Raw genomic sequence first — 25,765 nt, forward strand, 5'->3', positions numbered from 1 at the left:
GGCCCCCGCACCGCGATGAAGAGTGGCCCCCACTTGCCACAACTAGAGAAAGCCCTCACACAGAAACAAAGACCCAACACAGCCATAAATAAATAAATTAATTAATTAAATTAAAAACAAAACAAAGAACAAACAAAAAAAAAACTCCTTTAAAAAAAAAAACCAATTCTCAGTTTTATTGACTTTTTCCTGTTGTCTTTCTAGTCTTTATTTCATTTATGTCTTCTCTAAGCTTTATTATTTTCTTCCTTCTGCTAACTTTGGGCTTAGTTTGTTCTTTTTCTCGTTTCTTGAGGTGTAAAGTTAGGTTGTTTATTTCAGATCTTTCTTTTTTCTTAATGTAAACATTTATCTTTTTAAGCCTCCCTCTTAGAACTGCTTTTGCTGCATTCCTTAAGTTTTGGTATGTTTTGTTTTCCTTTTTGTTTGCTCAAGATATTTTCTCATTTCTTCTTTGACCCATTGGTGGTTCAGGAGTGCCAAGGACTTTTCTAAAGGCTCTATGTGTAATAACCATTTTAACCTTCATAAACAACCCTTGAGGTAGGTGTTGTTATTATCTCCATTTATAGATGAGAAAATTGAAGTAAAAGTGGTCTCATAGACAGTAAATAATGGAGCTGAGAAAGTAGTAAAATACCCTCATGTGTGATGAAAATGAAAATGGCATAATTTTATTAGAGGCAATTTGAAAATAAATACTTCAAAGTCATTGAGTTTTTCATATTCTAAGAAAATAACCTGAAACTTGCATTAAGATTTATACAATGAAAATTTATCCCAATAGTATGTATTATAGTAAAACTTTTAAAGTCACCAAAATGTCCAGCATTAGGGGAATCCAAATAAATTATGGTAAATCTTATAGACTATAATGTGGGCATTAGAAAGCATTTTTCCCTGGTGTTTGCAAGGATATGGAAATATAATTTGTAGAAAATTTTTAGAAGGTTATTGGTCAATATTTCAAAAAATTAAGAAATATACCAACAGTTTGATGTCAGCAGGTCTTCTGCTAGGAATTTAATGGATATTCTTGTACAGATTGGATATGGTGAGACTGGAAGGAGTCAAAGAAAAGTCTGTTTCTAACTTTCTACTCTTCAATGGAACTGTTAATTAAAATAAGAAAGAGGTAGGGTTTTTTTGCTGGGGAAAAATAACAGCTTTGGTTTGGGGCTTGTTGATTTTGAGGTTTATTCATAGGGAGTAAACAGTATCTGAAAATACATATCTGAAGATAAGAGAAACACTGGCCCGAGAATGAGAGAAAGACAGTGGGAAGGGGGAATAAAATTTTCCATATCTTGGCATAAATCACATGCAGGAGCCTGAGTGGGCTTATTCTCATCCATGGTACATACTGATGTACTTTTATACTTTAAAAAAAAATGTGTTAATCTGTTTCGGTTGGTGAAAGAATCATTTTGTTTCTCCTCTTAAGTGAAACTTTGCTCAGTCGCTGAATAGTGAACTGTTAGAATGGTTTTATAAAGCGTATGTTATATAAATTCATCTTAATATAATAGAAGCAATAGAGTATGATAAGACACACATGCATACAGATAGGTTCTGTTCCTGGCCCTTACTGTTGAGCCACTCATTCCACCTCTTTGAGTCATGTCTTTGGCTTGGCCTATGTTTCTCAGCCTGAATATTTTTGGATGGTTGTGAGTTTTCTATGAGAATTAAAATTTTTTATTTTTATTTTAAAAGGACTTAGTGAGTCCTGTCAAGTAATTTTAGTATCTCTGTTTATGATTATGTTTAGCATAATTTTGGTGCCAAATAGTACAGCTTTAATTATTTCAATCTAACAATGATATTACAGGGGCACACTTGCTACATAAATGTTGTGTTTGTAAATAGTAAAGCCTAAATAGTGTCAATCAGGTAATGAATGAATAAAATTTCACAACAGTTTAAATAGAGAAAAGGCTCTTATACATAGTAGGATAGGCATAAACAAAATAAAGGAGGTTTTTGGAGCAGTCAGTACAAGATTCATATAGCAAGCAGGATGGAATTAAAGCAAAATGGTTTCATTGTATTTAATACTGTTATTTTGAATTTTATTGGTTTTTTTGTTGAATTTTATTTTAAATCTATTTTGGTTTCATAGATTTATATCTATATTTGGCATAAGAGTTATAAGCATAAGGATTTTACATCTGATTGTACATCCGTATACTGCTAAGTAACATTACATTAAAAATAATTTAAGCTAATATCAGGGGTCTGAAAGATTTTTTTCTCTTCCAAAAAAGTGCTAATGTGGTACTTCCCTGGTGGTCTAGTGGTAAAGACTCTGCACTCCCAATGCAGGGGGCATGGGTTTGATCCCTGGTCAGGGAACTAAGATCCCACATGCTGCACATCACGGCCAAAAAACAAAAAAAAAAGGCTAATACATCATTCAGTTTTTGATGTGTAAATGTTAAAATTTTCCCTATACTATATATCACTTCACTGTTAACTTTAAGATATTTAAGGAGGTCTTTTAAACTCTTATTTGGTAAATTTCAACAAAACAGAGAAATGAAATTCGTCCCATTATGGATATACAGTTCCACAGAATAGTATGGCTGTTGTTATTGTCAGTGCTCATCATCCATTCTGTTTCATAGTACACATGAAGAGAAAGGTACAATTCAACATTGGAGAAATTAAATTGTTAACAACACAGAGACCCATTTTTTGCTGTGCTGTTCCCTACAGAAAGAAGATGGCTTGAAATTTCATATGAGTGGGGAAACTGGAAGGTGAAATGCTAGGAATATTGTTTTACCCAGGCTCTCTACTCTAGAAGTCAAGTGAACTCAAGTTACAGGGTACGGAGATGGGAACAGCGTAGGGAAACAAAGGAGTTAAGTGTATCTAAGATTTCTCCTTTGGGGCTGAAATAGATAAAAGTAGACATATAGAGAATAATGAAATATAAAGAAATAAAAAGGGAAAAAGAAAGTCACTAAATGCTCCTTTACCGTCTCACTTAGTTTTGGTTTTAAAAGCCATCATTCCCCCATAACCCTATGCCGCAAATACCATGAAATTACTCTCTCTGTGATCCCAGTTACCTGGTTATATTTATTACTAGTATTGGTCATAAATCTCTTCCTAATCTCGTAGACTTTGTAGATAGGGAATAATATATCATATAATTGATGTGATTTAGAAATAATTTTCAGTTTTTGGCTGTCATAGAAATTTTCTTAAGCCAAGAATTTGGGCCTCACCCCTACATCTAATCCATCATCAGTCCTGTTGATTCTACTTTCAGGATATATCTTGAATTGACATGCTTCTATGTCACCATCATCTAGTCCAAATGACTACTATCTCTGTTATCTGGACAACTTCTGTCATCTTGTACCTGGGTTTTCTAACTGGTCCACCTGCATTTATTCTGCTATCACTCACCCCCCCCCAAGTCTCCATGCAGCAATTAGAATGAACAGCAATTCCTGATCTTGGCACTTCTTTGCTTAAAATTCTTAAGTGACTTCCCATTAGGATACATTGAAAATCTTTGACATTACCTTCAAGGTCCTACTTGATCTGACTCTCAGTCTGTGCTCACTGTACTCTTGTCCACTGGCCTGCTCTCATAGCTGCCAGTACATTAAACCCCTTCGCAGTTAAGGGCCTTTGTGTATGATGCACCTTCTAAGTTAGAATGAAAACATACACACACATGCTCCAACTCCCCCAACCTAGCTAGCTAATTCCTAATAATCCTCTGGTGCCAACTTAAATGTCATTTTCTTGAGGAAATAGATCTCTTTATAATACCTAGTACTTTTTACTTCATTGCACTAATCATAAGTATAATTAGATACTAAATTCTAGCTAATCCCTGGGAGATTGTTTTTGCTTACCTTTTTATCTTCAGCAGTTAACATAGTGCTTGAGCCATTGGTGTTCAGTAATTGAATGTCTAGATGAATGGATGGATGGCAGTGTGTCAATATTGCCATTTTCATGTAAAGTACAACATATTTATAGGTAATTATTGCTTTTAGAGGTATTACTTTCCAGTAGAATAAAGAACACCTGATCTCGTTATTCAAATAATTTAATCTGCATTTGTGGTTTACATACCTCAAATTTCAAATTAACATCTCTTAAAACACTAAAAATAACCTTGGAGCGATTTTATGCCTGTATGATTTATGCAAGTGAGTTTCAGTAGTGGTTGTATTAATTTAAAAAAAATACATCTTTTCTTTGAGAGTAACATGGAATCAAATTTGACTACACTGAATCTCATTTCCACTCTAGAAGTGTTTAACAATATTAATTATTTCATTAGCATCCATTTTTCTTTTTGAATCTAACAGTAACGTCAGTAATGAATTGCAGTGTGTAGCTTATTTCTTCATTTCTTTTTTGCTTTAGTTCATATAGCAGTGTGTTCTTTTCAACCAAAATTTAATACTTTGCTATTGTGACTTGAGGTGAAAAATATAATTTCTTTTTTGTAAAGATAGCACTCTTCTTAGGGCAGATTCTTTAAGCAAGGGCCAGAGCACCTCAAAACAGTCAAATAACTGTAGATGTTCTGCATGATCAATAATTCTTTAATCCTGTGAGTGCCTAGTTTGGCTTTGTCATCTCTTCGTGTGTAGAATTTTAGAGATTCATGAGTAGTGAGTAGTTTTAAAGTTTACTGCTCATAACAAAGGGGAAATTTGTTATTTTTATATATTCCCAAGGAATATATAAAATTTATTTAATTCTTCTGTTATGCATAATTAAGTGGCTTCCACTCTTAAGGAGGTAGGAAGTTTCTTAAAAAGTATTTGCACCCTCAGAAATTCTTAAAGTATTTAAAATACTGAAATTTGTTTTTATTAGAATAGTCATTTTATTCTAACCTGTTCCCTTAGGTTACATAATACAATATAATCGTTTAGTTTGAATCCTTATAAAATTTGAAAATTATATTTCCATGATTTAACATAAAGTTTTTCTTATTTAATATTAATGTCATTTAAAAAAACCAGAAATACCCTTAAACAATCATAGATTAGTTGTTTCATTACCATATTAGTGAATATAAGGAATTAATACTTGTCATTGATGACATAATAAAATACTTTTAATTCTTAATTCTTATGCTCTTTCTATAACCTGCAAAGCAATTATTAACTGTAATTACTTTATGGCAGTCTTTTTAAAAGCAGCTATTTTATTTTCCTTGGAATTGCTAACTAAAGGAGTCCTTTAAATATTCAAAATAAATTTTATGGGCTATTTTTGAGTTCTGAAAATGATAATTTATTTTTCTAATATTTAAAGCCATAAAATTGCTATGATACCTGATCTTGGGTTATTTTTGACACTTTACATATTACTTTATACTTTTGTGTATATGTATGTGTGTATGTGCATGTCTCTGTGTGTGTGTGTATATTATATATATATAATATATATATATATATAAAATATATAAATGGTCTGTGTGGTCCATGCTTTCTCTTGGGAGGGTGAAACAAGTAAGCCTGTGATTCCACAACACAAATAGAATAGAAAGATATTATTTTTCTCAAATGTATTTTCCATGCACATAGAAAAGAGCAACTCCCTAGAATCATAATTAAATAGTTGCTTTAGAAAGGGGTGTGTGTGTGTGTGTCCTCTCCACTCAGTAACCTAAAGAATTTTTTTTGCCTCCTTACAGTTAACGGTTTTCTTCTTTTTCCCTTTATTTATCATCAACTATTGAACATCTTCCATTTCTTAGATCTTGGAAGGACAAGCTGAGTAAGGCAAGATTTTTTTGTCCTCTAGGAGTTCTTATTCAAGCATAGACATGTAAACATATAAGTGCAATACAGAAGAGTGTAATTGGTAGTATTTGGATAGACGCATATGTGGGTCAGAGTTGAGGGCACCAAAGAGTAGATAGTTACATCTGCCTGGGGCTTAAATCATGCTTCAGAAAAGAGGTAATGCTTGAGTCTAGTCTTGAACAGCTATTTTCTGTGAGGATAAGAAAGGGAAAAGCATTCTAGACAGAGAACAGCATGAGTAAAGGCAGGACTGTAACGCAGCAAGGTGTGTTAGAACATAAGGTAGAAGGAGTGTAGTATGAATGAAGCTAGGAGACATTGGGAGGGACTAAATTCTGAAGAACTTGGTATATTATGTTTGGACTTTATCCTGACAGCAATGAACCACTGAAGAGTTTGTTTTTGTAGGACAGTGATGTTACCAGATTCAAAATTTTGACAATATTCTTAACGCTGTGATGGGAGTGCTGATATAGATGGCATGGCGGGCAAAAGCTGTAAGCCTCAAGACAGAAAGTCTAGTTCAGCCAAGTGAGAGATGACCAGGGCTTGAATTAAAGCAGCAGAAGTTAGAATAGAAAAGGAACAATAGAATATGAGAGATGTTTATGAGATAGAATTAGTAAGGCTTTATTTCCTATTGGATATAGTTGGGAACTGTGGTGGTGGGACAGAATTAAAGGTGATGTCTAGATTTGAAGAGGAAATGTAATGAGTTAAGTTTGGGACATATTGAATTTGAGGGATGTTACAGGTTAGGAGAGAGATTTGAGTTGGAGTTAAGAATTGTTGAGCTTTTCGATAAATATATATTGAATTATTTTTATGTGCCAGTGATGTACCCGGCATCCAGCATACTATGAGGAACAAACTACACGATATCTGCTTTAAAACTAATAAAGGAGAGAAACAGAAATCAGTCATGAAGATATGTCATTACAAACTGAGACAAATGCTATAAGGAAACATTATAAGGTCCTATGAGAAAATTTTAACAGAAGGGCCTGATCTAGTCTAGGGCTGGGGCATCAGGGAATGCTCTTATTTGAGTTGAAATCTGAAGAACTAGTAGGAGTAGGGAAGAGAGGGAATGTGGGCAAGAAGAGTATCCCGGGCAGAGGGAACATCAGCATCATACTAATAAGGCTGTCAAACTGAGTTAAAAAAATAATGAATGAAAAAGAAACACCTAACTGTATGCTATGAAATGACATGTGTAAACCATAGGGATAGGGATACAAGAAAGTTGAAAGGAAAAGGATGGGAAAAGCTATATCATGCAAGCAAAAGCCGTATTACTAGAGATAAAGAGAACTTTATAGTGATAAATGTACTTGATAACATAGTCTCAAAATGTGTAAATCATATGGAGAATTTGATAAATCTGTAATCATAGTGGAAGATCTTAACACATCTCTCTGATAGAACCAGAGACAAAAAAATCATTAAGACTACAGAAGATTTGAGCACAATTAGCAAATCTAACTAATGGACATATGCAGAACACTGTAACCACCACCAACAAAATATACATTCTCTATGTATAATTGACTATATGCTGGGCAATAAAGTAAACACAAATACATTTTAAAGGATTGAAATATTACAGAATATACTCTCTGACTATAATGCCATTAAGCTAGAAATTAGTAACAAAAAGATAATTGGAAAATCTCCATATGTTTGTTAATCAAAATAATATACTTCTAGATAAGCCATGGAGCAAAAAAAAATCACAATGTAAATTAGAAAATATTTTGCAGTAACCATAGCAAAATTATTACATATCAAAATTTGAGGGATAGGGGCTTTCCTGGTGGCACAGTGGTTAAGAATCCGCCTGCCAATGCAGGGGACATGGGTTCGAGCCCTGGTCCAAGAAGATCCCACAGGCCGCAGAGCAACTAAGCCTGTGCACCACAACTACTCAGCCTGCGCTCTAGAGCCCATGAGCCACAACTACTGAAGCCCACATGCCTAGAGCCCATGCTCCGCAACAAGAGAAGCCACCGCAATGAGAAGCCCACGCACTGCAACAAAGCATAGCCCCTGCTCGCTGCAACTAGAGAAAGCCAGCGTGCAGCAACAAAGACCCAACGGAACCAAAAATAAATAAATAAATTTATTTTAAAAAATTTGAGGGATACAGTTAAATATATGCTTAGAGGATAATTTATAACTTTAAAACCATATGTCTGAAATGAAGCTGAATATCAATAAGCATCTATATCAAGAAATTTTTTTAAAGAGCATCATATTAAACCCACTGAAAACAGGAGAGAAATAATAAATCAGCAATAATGAAATTCAGTAAAGCCAAAAATTGGTTCTCTAGAAAGACTAATAAAATCGATAAACCCTTTGTGATTTAAAAAAATAGCATGCAAAATTAATCAATATAGTAAATGAAAGCAAGGATATTTTACAATCTTATAATCATAGGAAAGTCATAAGAATAATCTGATGTCAAGAAATTTGAAAATTTAAATGAAGTAGATAAGTTTCTAGAAAATGCAGCTTACCAAAATTAACAAAAGAAATAGAGAGGGCTTCCCTGGTGACGCAGTGGTTGAGAGTCTGCCTGCCAATGCAGGGGACACGGGTTCGAGCCCTGGTCTGGGAAGATCCCACATGCCGCGGAGCAACTAGGCCCGTGAGCCACAACTACTGAGCCTGCGCGTCTGGAGCTTGTGCTCCGCAACAAGAGAGGCCGCGACAGTGAGAGGCCTGCGCACCGCGATGAAGAGTGGCCCCCACTTGCCGCAACTAGAGAAAGCCCTCGCACAGAAACGAAGACCCAACACAGCCATAAATAAATAAATAAAAATAAATAAATTAAAAAAAAAAAAGAAATAGAGAATGTCAAAAATTCTATGACAATTAAAGAAAGAATTCATAATATTTTAAAATAATTTTTATTGGGGATATAGTTGATTTACAATGTGTTAGTTTCAGGTGTACAGCAAAGTGAATCTGTTGTACATACATATCCACTCTTTTTTAGATTCTTTTCCCATATAGGCCATTACAGAGTATTGAGTTCCCTGTGCTATAGTAGGTTCTTATTAGTTATCTATTTTATATGTAGTAGTGTATATGTGTCAATCTCTGTCTTCCAATTTATCCCTCCACTCCTTTACCTGCCAGTAACCATAAGTTTATTTTCTACATCTGTAACTCTTTTTCTGTTTTGTAGCCTTTTAAATTTTTTATTATTTATTTATTTTGGCTGTGTTGGGTCTTCATTGCTGCACGCGGGCTTTCTCTAGTTGCGGTGAGCGGGGGCTACTCTTCATTGTGGTGCACCGGCTTCTCACTGCGGTGGCTTCTCTTGCTGAGGAGCACAGGCTCTAGGCGCATGGGCTTCAGTAGTTGTAGCACCCAGGCTCAGTAGTTGTGGCTCACGGGCTATAGAGCGCAGACTCAGTAGTTGTGGCACATGGGCTTAGTTGCTCTGTGGCATGTGGGATCTTCCTGGACCAGGGCTCGAACCCATGTCCATGCGTTGGCAGGCGGATTCTTAACCACTGTGCCACCAGGGAAGTCCCATAGCCTTTTTTAAGATTCCACATATAAGCAATATCATGTATTTGTCTTTCTCTGTCTGACTTACTTCACTCAGTATGACAATCTCTAGGTCTATCCAAGTTGCTGCAAATGGCATTATTTCGTTCTTTTTAATGGCTGAGTAATATTTCATTCTATATATGTGCCACATCTTCTTTATCCATTCCTCTGTTGATGGACATTAAGTTGCTTCCATGTCCTAGCTATTGTAAACAGTGCTGGAGTGAACATTGGGGCACATGTGTCTTTTCAAAGTATGGTTTTCTCCAGATACATGCTCAGGAGTGGGATTGCTGGATCATATGGTAGCTCTATTTTCAGTTTTTTAAGGAACCTCCATACTGTTCTCCATAGTGGCTGTACCAGTTTACATTTCCACCAACAGTGTAGGAGAGTTCCCTTAAGAATTCATAATATTAAACCCTCCCACAAAGGAAACTTGAGGCTAAATGGCTTCATAATTGAACTATACCAAACTTTTAAGAAAAAAATTATGCATATCTTATACAAATTCTTCCAAAGAATAGTTGAAAGAGGGAACATATCCCAACTTGTTTTATTAGACCAGCATAACCTTAATACAAAAGACTTCTCAAGGACAATACATGAAAGGAAGATAATAGACCAGTTTCTTTCATGAACATAAATGCAAAAATTAATAAACTTAGTAACAAACCAGAACCAAATCCAGCAATACAATAAAAATGATATAATCTTCCTATTTTGAGGTCAGCTGATTAGCAACCTTCATTCCAACTGCTATCTTAATTTCCCTTTGCCATGTACTACAGTCACAAATTCTGGGGAATCGAACATAGATTGCTTTGGAGGGCCATAATTTTGCCCTGCCACATACATCTCAACCAGGCTGGGTTTATTCCAAGGATGCAAAGCTGTTTAACATAAAAAAAATCAATCAGTGTAGTTCACCACATTAACAACAGAAGAAGAAAGTCACATAATTATAATAGATGTAGGAAAAAATTATAGAATCAACATTATTTTTTAAAAATCTTAGCAAATTAGGAATATATAGGAACATCCTTAAGCTATTAAAAGGTGTCTACAATGGAGAACAGACTTGTGGTTGCCAAAGGGGAGGGAGATGGGGGAGAAAGGGACTGGGTGTTTGGGGTTAGCAGATGTTAACTATTATATATAGAATAGATAAACAACAGAGTCCTACTGTATAGCACAGGGAACTGTCTTCAATATCCTGTGATAAACCATAATGGAAAAGAATTTTTAAAAGAATATATATATATAATATAATATATAATATAATAATATAAATAACTGAATCACTTTGCTGTCTAGCAGAAATTAACACAACATTTTAAATTAACTATACTTAAAGGAAAAAAAAGTGTCTACAAAGCAAAGCAACAATAACAACAAAAACCTTATTATCAGGCATCTTGTGAAATATTGAAGGCTCTCCCTTTTGGTTTAGGAAAAAGACAATAATACTCTATCTCACATTGTATTAAAGGTTCTAGCTAATGCAATAAGGGAAAAAAAGGAAGAAAAAAATAAAATTAAAAATAAATGAAGAGTTCCAGTTGGCCGGGAGCTGAGGGGTCCTGCAGACTGAAGACTTAAATCCAAGGTCATGGCAAAACATTTGAAGTTCATTGCCAGGACTGTGATGGTACAGGAAGGGAACGTGGAAGGTGCATACAGGACCCTAAACAGAATCCTTACCATGGATGGGCTCATTGAGGACATAAACCGACGGCGATACTACGAGAAGCCTTGCCGCCGGTGACAGAGGGAAAGCTATGAAACCTGCCAGCGAATCTACAACATGGAAATGGCCCGCAAGATCAACTTCTTGATGCGAAAGAATCGGGCGGATCCATGGCAGGGCTGCTGAGGCCTGTGGATAGGAGGCCCCATGTGAAAATCCTTATCCAGCTGTCTCCACCTCTTTTCTTTCTCCCACCCCATTTTCTCTTACCTTTCTTACAATAAACTCAATCACATATATGCAAGAAGGCCTGCATATATAGAAGCAATCCCACTAGTCAGCAATGGACACTTTCTTGTATTAAGTCAAAGAGAAACCGAGTCCAAAAGTAGTCTGGGAGTAGAATGGTGGTTGCCAAGGGCTGGTGTTGGGAGGAGGGGAATGGGAAATTATTGTTTAATGAGAGCAGAGTTTCAGTTTGGGAAGATGAAAAAGTTCTGGAGGTGGATAGTGGTGATACTTGCACAACAACGTGAATGTACTTAATGCCACTGAACTGTACACTTAAATGATTAAAATAAATTTTATGTTTTGTAAAAAAAAAAAAAAAAATGAAGATTAGAAAGAAGGAAATAAACAGTCATTAATCATATATAATAGATTGTATACATTTTAAAAATCCAAAATAATTTTAGGTAGGTTAGTGGAGATTAGGAAAGTCTCTGGATATGCAGTCAATATTCAAAAATTAACTTATTTTCTATATATACAATAAAGAGAAAACAAAATATGCCATTTCTAGTATTGTAAAAAAAAATCGCATACATACAAATGAATCTAACAAAGGATGTATGACTTCTATTCTGAAAATTATAAAACATTATTAAGAAACATTCTAAAAACCTGAAATAATTGGAGGGATACACTATATTCATGGATAGGAATATGCAGTGTTGTACAGATACCCCTACTTCCCAATACGATCTATAGATTTAGTACAGTTCTGGTCACATTCCCAATAGGTGTGTTTGTGTCTGTGTGTATAACCTGATAATCTGATTCTAAAATTCACATGGAAGTACAAAGGGCCAAGAATAAACAGCATTTTTGAAGAACAAGGTAAGAGGACTTACCCTATTCGATATCAAGACTTACTGTAAAGCTCCACTAAGATTAGCTCTAGACTCAAAATGGATTTAAAAATACATAGAAACTTGGTTTATGACAAAAACGCCACTGTAGAGCAATAGGGAAAGAACAGTCTTTTCAGTGAATGGTGTTGAAATAATATGTAAGAAACTTGACTGCTACCTAACACGATTCACAAAAATTAATTCCATGTCAATTATAGATTAAAAGTGCAAGGCAAAACAACAAAGCTAAGAGATAATATCATACTTATGATCTTAGTGTATAAAATGATTTAAAAACCTATGCTTTCATACTAAACCTAAAAGAAAAAGATTGATAAATTCCATCACTTTCTCATAAAAGACATCAAGAGAATGAAATAGCAAGTGACACAAGAGAAGGTGTTTTCATCATATATAACCTTTAAATGGCTCATATCCAGTGTTCCTACAAATCAACCCTAACACAACAAATGGTAAATAGAAGGTGGGCAAGAGCATTGACTAGGCACTTCTCAGATGAGAAAAATCCAAAAGATAAACACATGAAAAGGTGCAGAAACTCTCAGTAACCGGGGAAAACATAAAACTGCAGTAAGTTATCACAATTTACCTACAAGAATTGCTAGATTTTAAAAAACTGACAGTACTGAGTGTCATGAGGATGTGGAGCAGCAGCGGCCTCTTACACTGCTGAAAGGAGTATACACGTTGGTACAGTCGCTTTTGGAACAGTTTGACATCATCTCCTAGAGTTCAAGCTGTGCATATCCTTAACCAAGCTATTCTCCTAAGTATATTTCCAACAGAAATGTGTAGAGTAAGACACATTTGTAAGACTTGTACATGAATGTTCATGGTACTGTTATTCATAATAGCCTCAAACTGGAAACACTCATGTATATAATATCAACATTAGAATGGGTAAATAAATTGCGGTGTAGTTATACAGTGGAATATCTTACAGCATTGAAAATGAACATCCTACGGTTACACAAAGCAACATGGATGAATGTTACAAATATGTTGACTGTAAAGGGTAAGACACAAAATAATAATACATATCGTATGGTTCTATTCACATAAACTTCAAAAAGCAATAAAAACAAAACTACAGTGTTTAGAGTTATCTGCTTAAGGTGAGAACGTATAAAGAAAAACAAGGAAATGTGTATTGTAAGAGTCAGAATGATGGTTACCTTTGGGGAGAAAGGAAGTGAGGGTGAGTGGGGAGGAGACCAAAGTGGGACGGTTCTGGGGTTTTTATTTCTTATGTTATTTCTTATGTTTTATTTCTTATGTTAGCTTGCTAGGTGCTTAAATCATTGAGCTGTACAATTTTGTATACTTTTTTTCCTACATGTTTCATGTTGTACAATTGTAAAAAGGTTTAAAATTGTAGAGAGAATGCTGAGCAAACAGGTCGGAGAGGACAGATTTCATGTAAAAGTTTGTTTTTAAAGAATGGTGATGAGTAACACTTAAATGCAATGAGATTTATCCAAAACTTTCCATTTGGTAGTGATTAAAGCTCGGTAAATACTAAATGCCTTCCTTCAGTAAACATTGTTTACCAGTAGGTAAGTACAGGCAGTCCTCACTTTGTATGGTAGTGTGGGATCAAAAAGAAAAAAAGATGACCATACAAGATAAAACTGTACCAAATGATCTCGATAATCAGTGGGAAAAAATAACAGTTGTTCCATAATCTTTAAAAATTTTTGTCAAAACATTAAAAATTCTTCTATGTTGGTTATAAATATATAGGGAAATGAAAAAAATAGTAAAGCTAATATTAATTTAGTACAATGTAATATGAAACATTAGAAACAATTAGAATTATAGTGCTTTATTTCTTTGTAGAAAACTTAACCAAGAGTAGTTTGAACAGTGCTTTGCCTTCTGCTTGTATAACTTAGAAAAACAGAGCTAGTAGAGTAAGCATCTTTTCTGTGCCATGGCAAATTTTCTTACTCTTTTCTACAAAATTTGTTTTTTGTTTTTTTGGTTTTTTTAAAAAATTAAATTTATTTATTTATTTATTTTTGGCTGCGTTGGGTCTTCATTGCTACGCATGGGCTTTCTCTAGTTACAGCGAGCAGGGGCCACCCCTCGCTGCGGCGCGCAGGCCTCTCATTGCGGTGACTTCTCTTGTAGTGGCTCGCGGGCTCCAGAGCGCAGGCTCAGCAATTGTGGCACAAGGGCCTAGTTGCTCCACGGCATGTGGGATCCCCCCGGACCAGGGCCTGAACCCATGTCCCCTGCATTGGCAGGCAGATTCTTAAGCACTGTGCCAGCAGGGAAGTCCCTCTACTAAATTTGGATCAGCTTCCAACAGTTTGTCCTTCGCACTTTCAGTGTCATGAAATGTCTCCGAGAATTCCTTTATTGTGAAGTTTTTTGCTGTTGTCACTTCTTCTGGGACATCTTCCTTTTTGTCACAACTACTTTCCTCATTTACATCAATAATTTCACCTTCACTAAATTCCTCTGACTGCATATTTGTGTCTCTCAAACAGTGGCAGTGACAACATTCCCGCAATCAGCTGTTTTTTCTTACTCCACTTACATTCAATTTGAATTTCACTCCAGTGTCATCATTTTTCCTTTCTGTGCCACACTTTTATCTTTGTTGGCCAGTTCCCTCTTTCAGTTACCATTTTGTAAAATTTCATATGAGTTTATCACTGGAAGGCAAGACGTAAACCAGTTACATGCTTTGCTGTCTGTAGGCGAACTGAATAACAGATGAGAAGTGACCTGTCACCAACAGACTTTGAAAAGAAGTGATGTGATTGGTCACTGAAATGATGTGCATCTCTTATTAACATAGTGACCTGTGAACTGAAGTGCCAGCAAAGAAGTTCGTATTTATGTAGTTACTCACACTTAGTATACTGTGGTAAGTGAAGTTGGAACCATGTTGTTGGGAGACTGGTATTTAACTAAACTGTGGAAGCTGAAATTTGTGCATATGGGAAGCCTGGGAAGTGAGGACTGACTGTAATTCAGAGAAGGTTGAACCATTTGATCAATTAAATAAATATTTGGTTGGTTTTGATTAGATTGAGGATGTAGGGCTACTTGGACTATCTGATTTCTGAGCTGTTGAATGCCTGATACATTTTATGTAGAAGTGTAATTTTGATAGTACTCTTGCAGTTTCTTTAATCCTTTTAGGTACTTCCTTACAGAGGACCTTTCATACTAACTCTAGAACAAAACCCCTAGTTGTAGTAAGTAAAATCAGTGGTTTTAGGAGAATAATAGTGATGATGATTATGATTTCACCATGAAGCAATTGACATTGAAAGTAAGTTTTAAAAAAAAATATTTTACATAATGTTGACATTCTAATAATTGAAGATAAAAATGGTTAACAAATCAACTTTGATTCATTTAGTCCAGTGACTCCATTTTCACCATCTCCATACTAGCAAATATTTTATTATTAAATGTAAAAGATAAGGTCTCACTCTGTGTTGGTCGAAACTGAAAAGTGTTAACTTATTGTTTGATTTCCGACAGGTGAACTGGCATAGAGGTTGATCTCAAGATGCCATTAGTGAAAAGAAACATCGATCCTAGGCACTTGTGCCACACAGCACTGCCTAGAGGAATTAAGAATGAACTGGAATGTGTAACCAATATTTCCTTGGCAAATATAATTAGACAACTAAGTAGCCTAAGTAAGTATTTTTACATCAATTAAAAATATTACTCGCAAACCAGAATGTTATGCTTTAGGGTATTAAGACGATATTCTTGTGATTAATTTGGGGGGGGGATAGTTGATGAGAAGAGCACAGAGTTATCTTGAAAAATGTAGTCATTTTAAGTAAAATTAATGTGTTTTAGAATCATTTCTTCTTCCCCTGCATGTTTCCTCTGGGAAAGGGAAATAAGGATAGAATCTTTAGGAACAGAATCACATGATGGTTAAGAATTAATGAGATTGTTTTAAAAATATAATTCAGTCTGTAAAAGGTGGTGCTCAAGTTGTACTTTTGCTTGCTTGTTATCGCTATTTACTTTTTTAGAGGCTTAAACTATTTGTGTTTTGGGATGCTAGTATCTCTCTCTTTATATACATATATATATCTTATTAGCCTAGGGAAATATTTTTATATTACCAAATATCTAAAAGTGAAAGATGTGGAATAGTAACTAACTAGTCAGAGAATTAGGTTAGTCAGGTGAGTTGTCTAAAGGACATTAGGATATCAGTCAAGTGTCTGATTTGCAGCATGATGGCAGACAGAAGGCAAGCAGGTTGGTCAGATAAAAAAGGCCAGTGGAAGGGACAGGTTAGGGGAGGAGGAGACAGGCAGTATGTTTCCATTATAAGATTACAGAACAGAGCTACTAGGTTAAGGAATTAAATAAATCATTTCCCATTTATTCTAAATGTAATATTAGAAAAATTTTTTTAAATCTAGTTTATCTTTTGAATTGAAGGATTAGCTTTTTATTAGACATTTATATTTCATTTTAAAGATAAAACAAGATGTTCTTGGTCTAGATATCTTCTCTAAGTAGTCCTAGATTTATCAGCCATACCCACCCACATAGATTGGCTTTATAGGCAGGATTAGCTCCTCTTTTCTTTTCCTTTTAACTTTTGTCCTTTCTTTTTATAATTGAGTACTTAGCACAAGGTAAAAAGATGTTGTTAATCTGATTTGTTTCAAGTGAGAGCATTTGGACATACACATGTAGTCAGAGCAACATAAAAAGTTATATTAGAATATTCTTGGTGAGAGCACTAAATTTCTACATTGCCTATGAAATAGATGTAAGAGTAAATTAAAAGACTGTTTCTTTGAATTTAAGTGTATTCCTTGTCTCATTTGGTGGGGTTTTTTTTTTCAGGTTAGCTATCAGCAGTGAATCACTAACGTATTGTTTACTTGTTTCTTCCTTGAGAAATTCAATATAAAGTGTACTTTTGAGACAAGTCAAAAGAAAAGGCCTAGAAAGTACATTAATATATGATTAGCCATATTGTTTAAAGTCATTTGCTAGCACTAATTGGTTTTATGATCTGTTAGATTCTATTAACGTAACATAACTTCATATAAAATTAATATATTCTATATGTATATGGGTACATCAGCTTGTTAATATTAAAATATATGTTAAGAGCATAGAAATGACATTAATAAATTTGGTTAAAATATTTCTTTAACTTAAAATGAATATTAGATCTAATATAAACATCTTGTTTTAAGCATAGTTTCAATATAGAATTTAGAACTAATGTGTGTCAGTTTTGCAGTACTAACCTGTTTCTTACATAACCTGAAGGTGAAAATTTAAGGAATTTTCAAGTTTGATACAGAAAGTCCATATAAGCAACATCTGTCAGCAAGCACATGGTCATGTTGTATTCAGACTGAAAATAGAAATACATTGTAAAAATATAACTAAATTAGGTTTTGGGTACTTCAAACTTGGAATCAGAGACTATAGAGGCATTTTCCAAGCAGTTTGTAGAGATTCAAAAAAAGAAAAAAAGATAAAAAGCATAAAATATTGTAGCAAGGTGTAACAATAGTTGACCACTCCAGAATTAAGCTCTCTGGCAGCTTTCCCACGTGACATAGTTGAGAACCTGGAATTAAATTTAAAAGGCCTCTAGATAGCCAGAATAAACAAGCCCAAACACTAAAGACCATGCACATAAAATAACCAGTTGGTCCCTCTCCCAACTTGTTTACTTTTACTTTGGTAATTCAGACAGGGTTTATGATGTGGTTTCCAAACATTAATGTTTCAGAGCATTAAAAGAGGAGATACGGGGTGGAGATAATAGAAGCAGGCATTACTGAAGCCAACCAAAAGATGTAGTTTATTGCAAAGGAAGAAGTGACATAAGAGAAAAAGCAACATAAAAACTGGAAAGAGGCCATTTAATGTAAAAGCAAATATTCTTATACATTTCAAAGCTGTTGTTTCTCTCTTGTACAAATTTTTAAAAATTAAAAAAAAAAAAGCTGTTGTTTCTCATAATCAATTCATAACTATAAGTCCTCAATAAAAGGTTAAATTATGTTTAATTTTTATTTAAGAAGATAAGGAAGTTTAGAGTAGATTTTACATTAGTTTCCATCCAAAATACTTAAAATAATAATTAATGCATTAAATAATTTCTGAATTACTTAGAAAACTAGGCTATTCAGAATGGTTCTAGGTAATTCAGATTTTCACTTTGGTACTATTCCTAGCACCAAAAGTGCTATAGCACACAGCAGTGAAGGTCAACTACAGAGCTCAGCATTGCTTGGGGCTGCACATCGTCCTGACCTCTTCCTTGGAAAAATATGCATCTGGTTCAGTTGTTTTTCCTAGCGGAACACAATTCTGTTTTATAATAGATAATTACTGAAAACATAGAATTCACTTTATTTAAATTTCTTCTGCTATACCATAAGTTTCCCCATTTTATTGCCATCTTATTTAACAACCATTGGGAGTCTAATTACCTGAGAGATCTTTTACATTTTCTCTTCCCAAGGCCTTTCTCTTATTGAATATAGTCAGTTCATGCTACCAAGATGAGCTGATAGAGCCTACTTCTTGTTCTCAATCATAGAAAATTTGACAGATAGATAGGAAAGTAGATGGGTAAGAGGGTGGATAAATAGATTGGCTCTATAAGACTAATTAGATAATAGACGATGGACAGATAACACTGAATATTCTGCTGTTTGATAAAGGTACATGTTTCTTGTCTGAAAAGAACATACCCCATTTAGTTGAAGAGTCTAATATTATGAATTATGTGAGTTTCAAACAGTGTGAGCATGTATATAATTAAAATCAGGAGTTTTAGATTATAGGAACTGAGAAAAGAGAGATAGGCATAGGTGAAGTCATTAGAAGAGGCTTGCTGAATGAAATGTGAATTGAATTGGGCCTTTAAGGAACAAAAGAATTTGGAAACTGGAGGTGAATGAAGAAGGAAGGCATTTCAACTTGCATGTAGAAGTAGGCAGATGAATGGAGGCAAAAATAAATATATGAGGGGGATTAAAGGGACAAATGATATTAGACATGTAAGGTGGAGCTTGATTATGGAGGACAGTGTTAGCTGAGAGGATTTAGATTTTAACATCAGAGGTAATGAGACCTCATAGATTCTTGAGTAGAGACATAGTATAATAAATGTAAGGTTAGTTGAAATTCAGATCATACACAATTAGTTTTACATTGCAAACTTTATTCCTTTCACCTGTCTCTGGGGGGGAAGGAGGAGGTAGATGTGGAAAGTAAGAAGGAATATGAAAAGAGAACAGATGAAAAGAGAACAGATGGGGGTGTTTATCTTATCCACTGCAGTGCTTTGGCACTTAAACCTGAGGTGGGGAAAGTGTAAACTCTCTTTAAAAAATCTGTTAAAAAAAAAAAAATCTGTGGGCTCTCTTTCCAGAACAATGCAAATGCATTAAAAATCTGCATATAATTTCAGGTGGTATACAGACTATAAATTAAAGATCTGTGTATTAAACTAAGTTCTTTTAGGGATAAAATTGTCTCTTCCATCTCTGTATCCCTAACATTTGATGAATAAAGGTATGGGATGCTTCCCTTATCTGCCAGAGAAACTCTGTGTCTCTGGAAGTGTCTCTAATACCATCCCACACCCAAACGTTTAGATGCTTCTTTCTCTGTGCTCTGTGGCTTTTACCTCGTTTTATAGTAAGAGCTGCCTGTTGTTGAGCCCCTATCCTGTATCAGGTACTCTACCATTGCCCCCTATCCTCTCCTTCTTTTGTCTTCTTTTCTTATAACTTCTTTGAAGGAGATATTTTTATTCCTGTTTTATAGGTAAGGAAATTGATGCCAAGGCCTCAAAGTGAATGGAACAAAGATTTGGACTTATTTATTAAATTGGTTTTCATGTTTATTTAAATGTCTGTTTCTCCCTCTGTTCAAAACCCGTCAGTGGCAGAGAACTTCCAATCATTTTTATATCTCCAGGATCTGGTACACTGTCTGGCACATAAGACATTCCCAGTCATTTTGGTTTAAAGAATATATGTGAGCAAATGAATATATATAAAATTATCCTTTTTCTCTTAATTTATTATAGAGAGATTAAAGTTATGATTTTTTCCTAAAGATTATAAAATCTTCTAGGACAGGTATTTTATGTTTTATTTCTTGGTGTCTTCAGTAAGAAATACACCTACCAGGCACAGGGTGAGCCCTCAGTAAACGTTTGTTGATTTAACTGATAATATATTGAAGTGCTTTGAAAATAAGACAGCCATTGTTCAAATGTAAACTGGTGAGATTAATGAATTCATTCTATAAGTATTTAGTACCCTGTTACAGGACTCTATACAGCTTACTGTTGAGCTACATTTAACCTAGACAGTACACTTGGGTCTAAAATGTCTTGATTTAGGAAGACCATCAATTTTTTTTTATTCAAAGGTACAGATAGTGATTGACTTATCTTTATATTGTGAGCATTTATTTATATGTTCTAAATACACTTGAACATTTTAAAATGATAGGTCATCTAAAACTTCTCCCTGGCTTATTTACTAGATAGAAATTTTTATTTCTCCTTTTAGAATGGGATTATTTTGGCTTCTTCTTTACAGTAATGGAAATTTACATGACTAGAGGAATTCAGTGATTTTAGATTTATGATTTTTTAAGAAACTAGAATGAGAGAAAATGTAAAATATCTCTCATAAATTTTCAGAATCTGTATTATGGGTGTTCCTGAGATTAGTCATCTACTAGGTTTATGAAGTATCTTGGATTCTGCCACTTGGCCTGAAATTCAGTTCTAGTGTAGCGTCTGTTTATAAATGCTGAATTGGGATTAAGAGATGTATTATTTATGTATACTTTACATTATAACCTCTCTAACCCTCAACAGGTGTGTAGATAGGGATAAAGCAGGAGAGTATTTCCTTAGCCACAAGTCACCTACCAGGAAGTGGTAGAGCTAGTATCTAAAACTGTATTTCCCAGGGTTTGTGTTTTTTTCTCACTCTATCACAGTTGGATTACTTTAGGCTAGGGTTTAAAGTTTAAACTAGTTTCAAGTAAATACCAAATTCATTGGGGCAGCGTTTTAAATGTTAAATTGTTTCATATTTATCTCTGATAACATTAAATTTTATGGTATATGCTTCATTTTTGCTTAGGTAAATATGCTGAAGATATATTTGGAGAATTATTCAATGAGGCACATAGTTTTTCCTTCAGAGTTAACTCATTACAAGAACGTGTGGACCGTTTATCTGTTAGTGTTACACAGCTTGATCCTAAAGAAGAAGAATGTAAGTTTATTCATATTATATTTTCTTTCACATGTATGTTTTTGGTTAGGTGGGATGAGTGATATATTTAAGAACACTATTATACATTAATTTATTAAAAAAACAACAACTGGGAGAAATGTGCTTCAATTAATCAAAGAAACATACACACACACATAAACACACAAAACATGAATTTACTACACCTCATGGGGCGGGGGGAGACCTTCAAGATGGCAGAGGAGTAAGACGTGGAGATCACCTTCCTCTCCACAAATACATCAGAAATACATCTACATGTGGAACAACTCCTACAGAACACCTACTCGACGCTGGCAGAAGACCTCAGACCTCCCAAAAGGCAAGAAACTCCCCGTGTACCTGGGTAGGGCAAAAGAAAAAAGAAAAAACAGACAAGAGAATAGGGACGGGACCTGCCCCTCTGGGAGGGAGCTGTGAAGGAGGAAAGGTTTCCACACACTAGGAAGCCACTTCACTGGCGGACAAAGGTGTGGGGGTTGGGGGGAAGCTTCGGAGCCACGGAGGAGAGCGCGGCAACAGAGGTGCAGAGGGCAAAGTGGAGACATCCCCTCACAGAGGATCGGTGCTCACCAGCACTCACCAGCCTGAGAGGCTTGTCTGCTCACCCACCGGGACAGGCGGGGGCTGGGAGCTGAGGCTCAGGCTTCGGAGGTCAGATCCCGGGGAGAGGACTGGGGTTGGGTACGTGAACACAGCCTGAAGGGGGCTAGTGCACCACAGCTAGCTGGGAGGGAGTCCTTGAAAAAGTCTGGAACTGCCTAAGAGGCAAGAGACCATTGTTTCAGGGTGCATGAGGAGAGGGGATTCGGAGCACCGCCTAAACGAGCTCCAGAGATGGGCGCGAGCCGCAGCTATCAGCGCGGACACCAGAGATGGGCATGAGACACTAATGCTGCTGCTGCAGCCACCAGGTAGCCTGTGTGCAAGCACAGGTCACTATCCACACCTCCCCTCCCAGGGGCCTGTGCAGCCCGCCACTGCCAGCGTCCTGTGATCAGGGACAACTTCCCCGGGAGAACACACGACATGCCTCAAGCTGGTGCAACATCACGATGGCCTCTGCCGCCACAGGCTCACCCCGCATTCCGTACCCCTCCCTCCCGCCGGCCTGAGTGAGCCAGAGCCCCCGAATCAGCTGCTCCTTTAACCCCGTCCTGTCTGAGTGAAGAACAGACACCCTCAGGTGACCTACACACAGAGGCGGGGCCAAATCCAAAGCTGAACCCCAGGAGCTGTGCGAACAAATAAGAGAAAGGGAAATCTCTCCCAGCAGCCTGAGAAGCAGCAGATTAAATCTCCCCAGTCAACTTGATGTACCCTGAATCTGTGGAATACCTGAAGAGACAACAAAGCATCCCAAAATTGGGGCAGTGGACTTCGGGAGGAACTATAGACTTGGGGTTTCCTTTCTGCATCTAATTTGTTTCTGGTTTTATGTTTATCTTAATTTAGTATTTAGAGCTCATTAACATTGGTAGATTTGTTTATTGATTTGGTTGCTCTCTTCCTTTTTTTTTTTCCTTTTTTTCCTGCGTGTGTATGTGTATGCTTCTTTGTGTGATTTTGTCTGTATAGCTTTGCTTTTACCATTTGCCCTAGGGTTCTGTCCATTTTTTTTGGTTTGTTTTTGTTTTGTCATATAGTTTTCAGAACTTATCAATGGTGGATTTGTTTTTTGGCTTGGTTGCTCTCTTCTTTCTTTCTTTCATTTTGTTTTTTCTTTTTTTATTACTTTTTTATTTTTAATAATAATTTTTTAAATTTTAATAACTTTATTTTATTTTATTTTTTCTATCTTTCTTTTTTTTTTTTCTCCCTTTTATTCTGAGCCGTGTGGCTGACAGGGTCTTGATGCACCAGCTGGGTGTCAGGCCTGAGCCTCTGAAGTGGGAGAGCCAAGTTCAGGACATTGGTCCACCAGAGACCTCCCAGCCCCACGTAATATCAAACAACGAAAGCTCTCTCAGAGATCTCCATCTCAATGCTAAGACCCAGCTCCACTCAACGGCCAGCAAGCTACAGTGCTGGACACCCTATGCCAAAAAACTAGCAAGCCAGGAACACAACCCACACATTAGCAGAGAGGCTACCTAAAATCATAATAAGGTCAGAGACACCCCAAAACACACCAATGGACTCAGTCCTGCCCACCAGAAAGACAAGATCCAGCCTCATCCACCAGAACACAGGCACCAGTCCCCTCCACCAGGAAGCCTACACATCCCACTGAACCAACCCTAGCCACTGGGGGCAGACATGAAAAACAACGGGAAATATGAACCTGCAGTCTGCGAAAAGGAGACCCCAAACACAGTAAGTTAAGCAAAATGAGAAGACAGACAAATACACAGCAGATGAGGGAGCAAGGTAAAAACCCACCAGACCAAACAAATGAAGAGGAAATAGGCAGTCTACCTGAAAAAGAATGCAGAGTAATGAGAGTAAAGATGATCCGAAATCTTGGAAATAGAATGGAGAAAATACAAGAAACGTTTAACAAGGACCTGGAGGAACTAAAGAGCAAACAAACAATGATGAACAACACAATAAATGAAATTAAAAATTCTCTAGAAGGGATCAATAGCAGAATAACTGAGGCAGAAGAACGGATAAGTGACCTGGAAGACAAAATAGTGGAAATAAATACCACAGATCAGAATAAAGAAAAAGAATGAAAAGAATTGAGGACAGTCTCAGAAACCTCTGGGACAACATTAAACGCACCAACATTCGAATTATAGGGGTCCCAGAAGAAGAAGAGAAAAAGAAAGGGACTGAGAATATATTTGAAGAGACTATAGTTGCAAACTTCCCTAACATGGGAAAGGAAATAGTCACAAGTCCAGGAAGTGCAGAGAGTCCCATACAGGATAAATCCAAGGAGAAACATGCGAAGACACATATTAATCAAACTATCAATAATTAAATACAAAGAAAAAATATTAAAAGCAGCAAAGGAAAAGCAACAAAAAACATACAAGGGAATCCCCATAAGGTTAACAGCTGATCTTTCAGCAGGAACTCTACAAGCCAGAAGGGAGTGACAGGACATATTTAAAGTGATGAAAGGGAAAAACCTACAATGAAGATTACCCAGCAAGGATCTCATTCAGATTCAACGGGGAAATTAAAACCATTACAAACAAGCAAAATCTAAGAGAATTCAGCACTACCAAACCACCTTTACAGTAAATGCTGAAGGAGCTTCTCTAGGCAGTAAACACAAGAGAAGGAAAAGACCCAACAATAACAAATGCAAAACAATTAAGAAAATGGTAATAGGAACATAGATATAGATAACTGTACTAAATGTAAATGGATTAAATGCTCCAGCCAAAAGACATAGACTGGCTGAATGGATACAAAAACAAGACCCGTATATATGCTGTCTACAAGAAACCTACTTCAGACCTAGGGGCACATACAGACTGAAAGTGAGGGGATGGAAAAAGCTATTCCATGCAAATGGAAACCGAAAGAAAGCTGGAGTAGCAACTCTCATATCAGACAAAATAGACTTTAAAACATAGACTATTACAGGAGACAAAGAAGGACACTACAGAATGATCAAGGGATCGATCCAAGAAGAAGATTAAAAAATTGTAAATATTTATGCACCCCACATAGGAGCACCTCAATGCATAAGGCAAATACTAACAGCCATAAAAGGGGAAATCGACAGTAACACAATAAAAGTAGGAGACTTTAACAACCCACCTTCACCGATGGACAGGTCATCCAAAGTGAAAATAAATAAGGAAACCCAAGCTTTAAATGACACACTAGACCAGATGGACTTAATTGATATATATAGGACATTCCATCCAAAAACAACAGAATACACTTTCTTCTCAAGTGCTCATGGAACATTCTCCAGGATAGATCATATCTTGGGTCACAAATCAACCTTTGGTAAATTTAAGAATATTGAAATCCTATCAAGTATCTTTTCCGACCACAAGGCTATGAGACTTGATATCAATTACAGGAAAAAAACTGTAAAACATACAAACCCATGGAGGCTAAACAATATGCTACTAAATAACCAAGAGATCACTGACGAAATCAAAGAGGAAATTAAAAAATACCTAGAAACAAATGACAATGAAAACACGACGACCCAAAACCTATGGGATGCAGCAAAAGCAGTTTTAAGAGGGAAGTTTATAGCAATACAATCCTATCTCAAGAAACAAGAAAAATTTCAAATGAACAACCTAACCTTACACCTAAAGCAATTAGAGAAATAAGAACAAA

At 35.8% G+C, this 25,765-nt stretch overlaps 1 protein-coding gene and 1 pseudogene across 7 annotated transcripts in view; both read left to right on the top strand.

Annotated features, from left to right (window-relative positions):
* The window catches only part of WASF1 (WASP family member 1), an 84,870-nt gene that overhangs the window by 43,174 nt on the left and 15,931 nt on the right, over positions 1–25,765 (top strand). For 4 of the 7 annotated variants that reach the window (XM_036871098.1, XM_036871099.1, XM_036871092.1 and 1 more), the window contains 2 exons: positions 15,711–15,871; positions 21,353–21,487. In XM_036871098.1, coding sequence (XP_036726993.1) covers positions 15,739–15,871; positions 21,353–21,487 — 268 coding nt within the window. In that variant the 5' untranslated portion in view covers positions 15,711–15,738. Of the gene's footprint in view, positions 1–14,914; positions 15,085–15,710; positions 15,872–21,352; positions 21,488–25,765 lie in introns of all 7 variants that reach the window. The other 3 variants (XM_036871094.1, XM_036871097.1, XM_036871093.1) reach the window with 1 other exon arrangement.
* Positions 10,935–11,523, top strand: LOC118904937 (annotated as a pseudogene).

This window comes from Balaenoptera musculus, chromosome 12, assembly GCF_009873245.2.
Source record: "Balaenoptera musculus isolate JJ_BM4_2016_0621 chromosome 12, mBalMus1.pri.v3, whole genome shotgun sequence".
NCBI classification, from domain to species: Eukaryota; Metazoa; Chordata; class Mammalia; order Artiodactyla; family Balaenopteridae; genus Balaenoptera; species Balaenoptera musculus.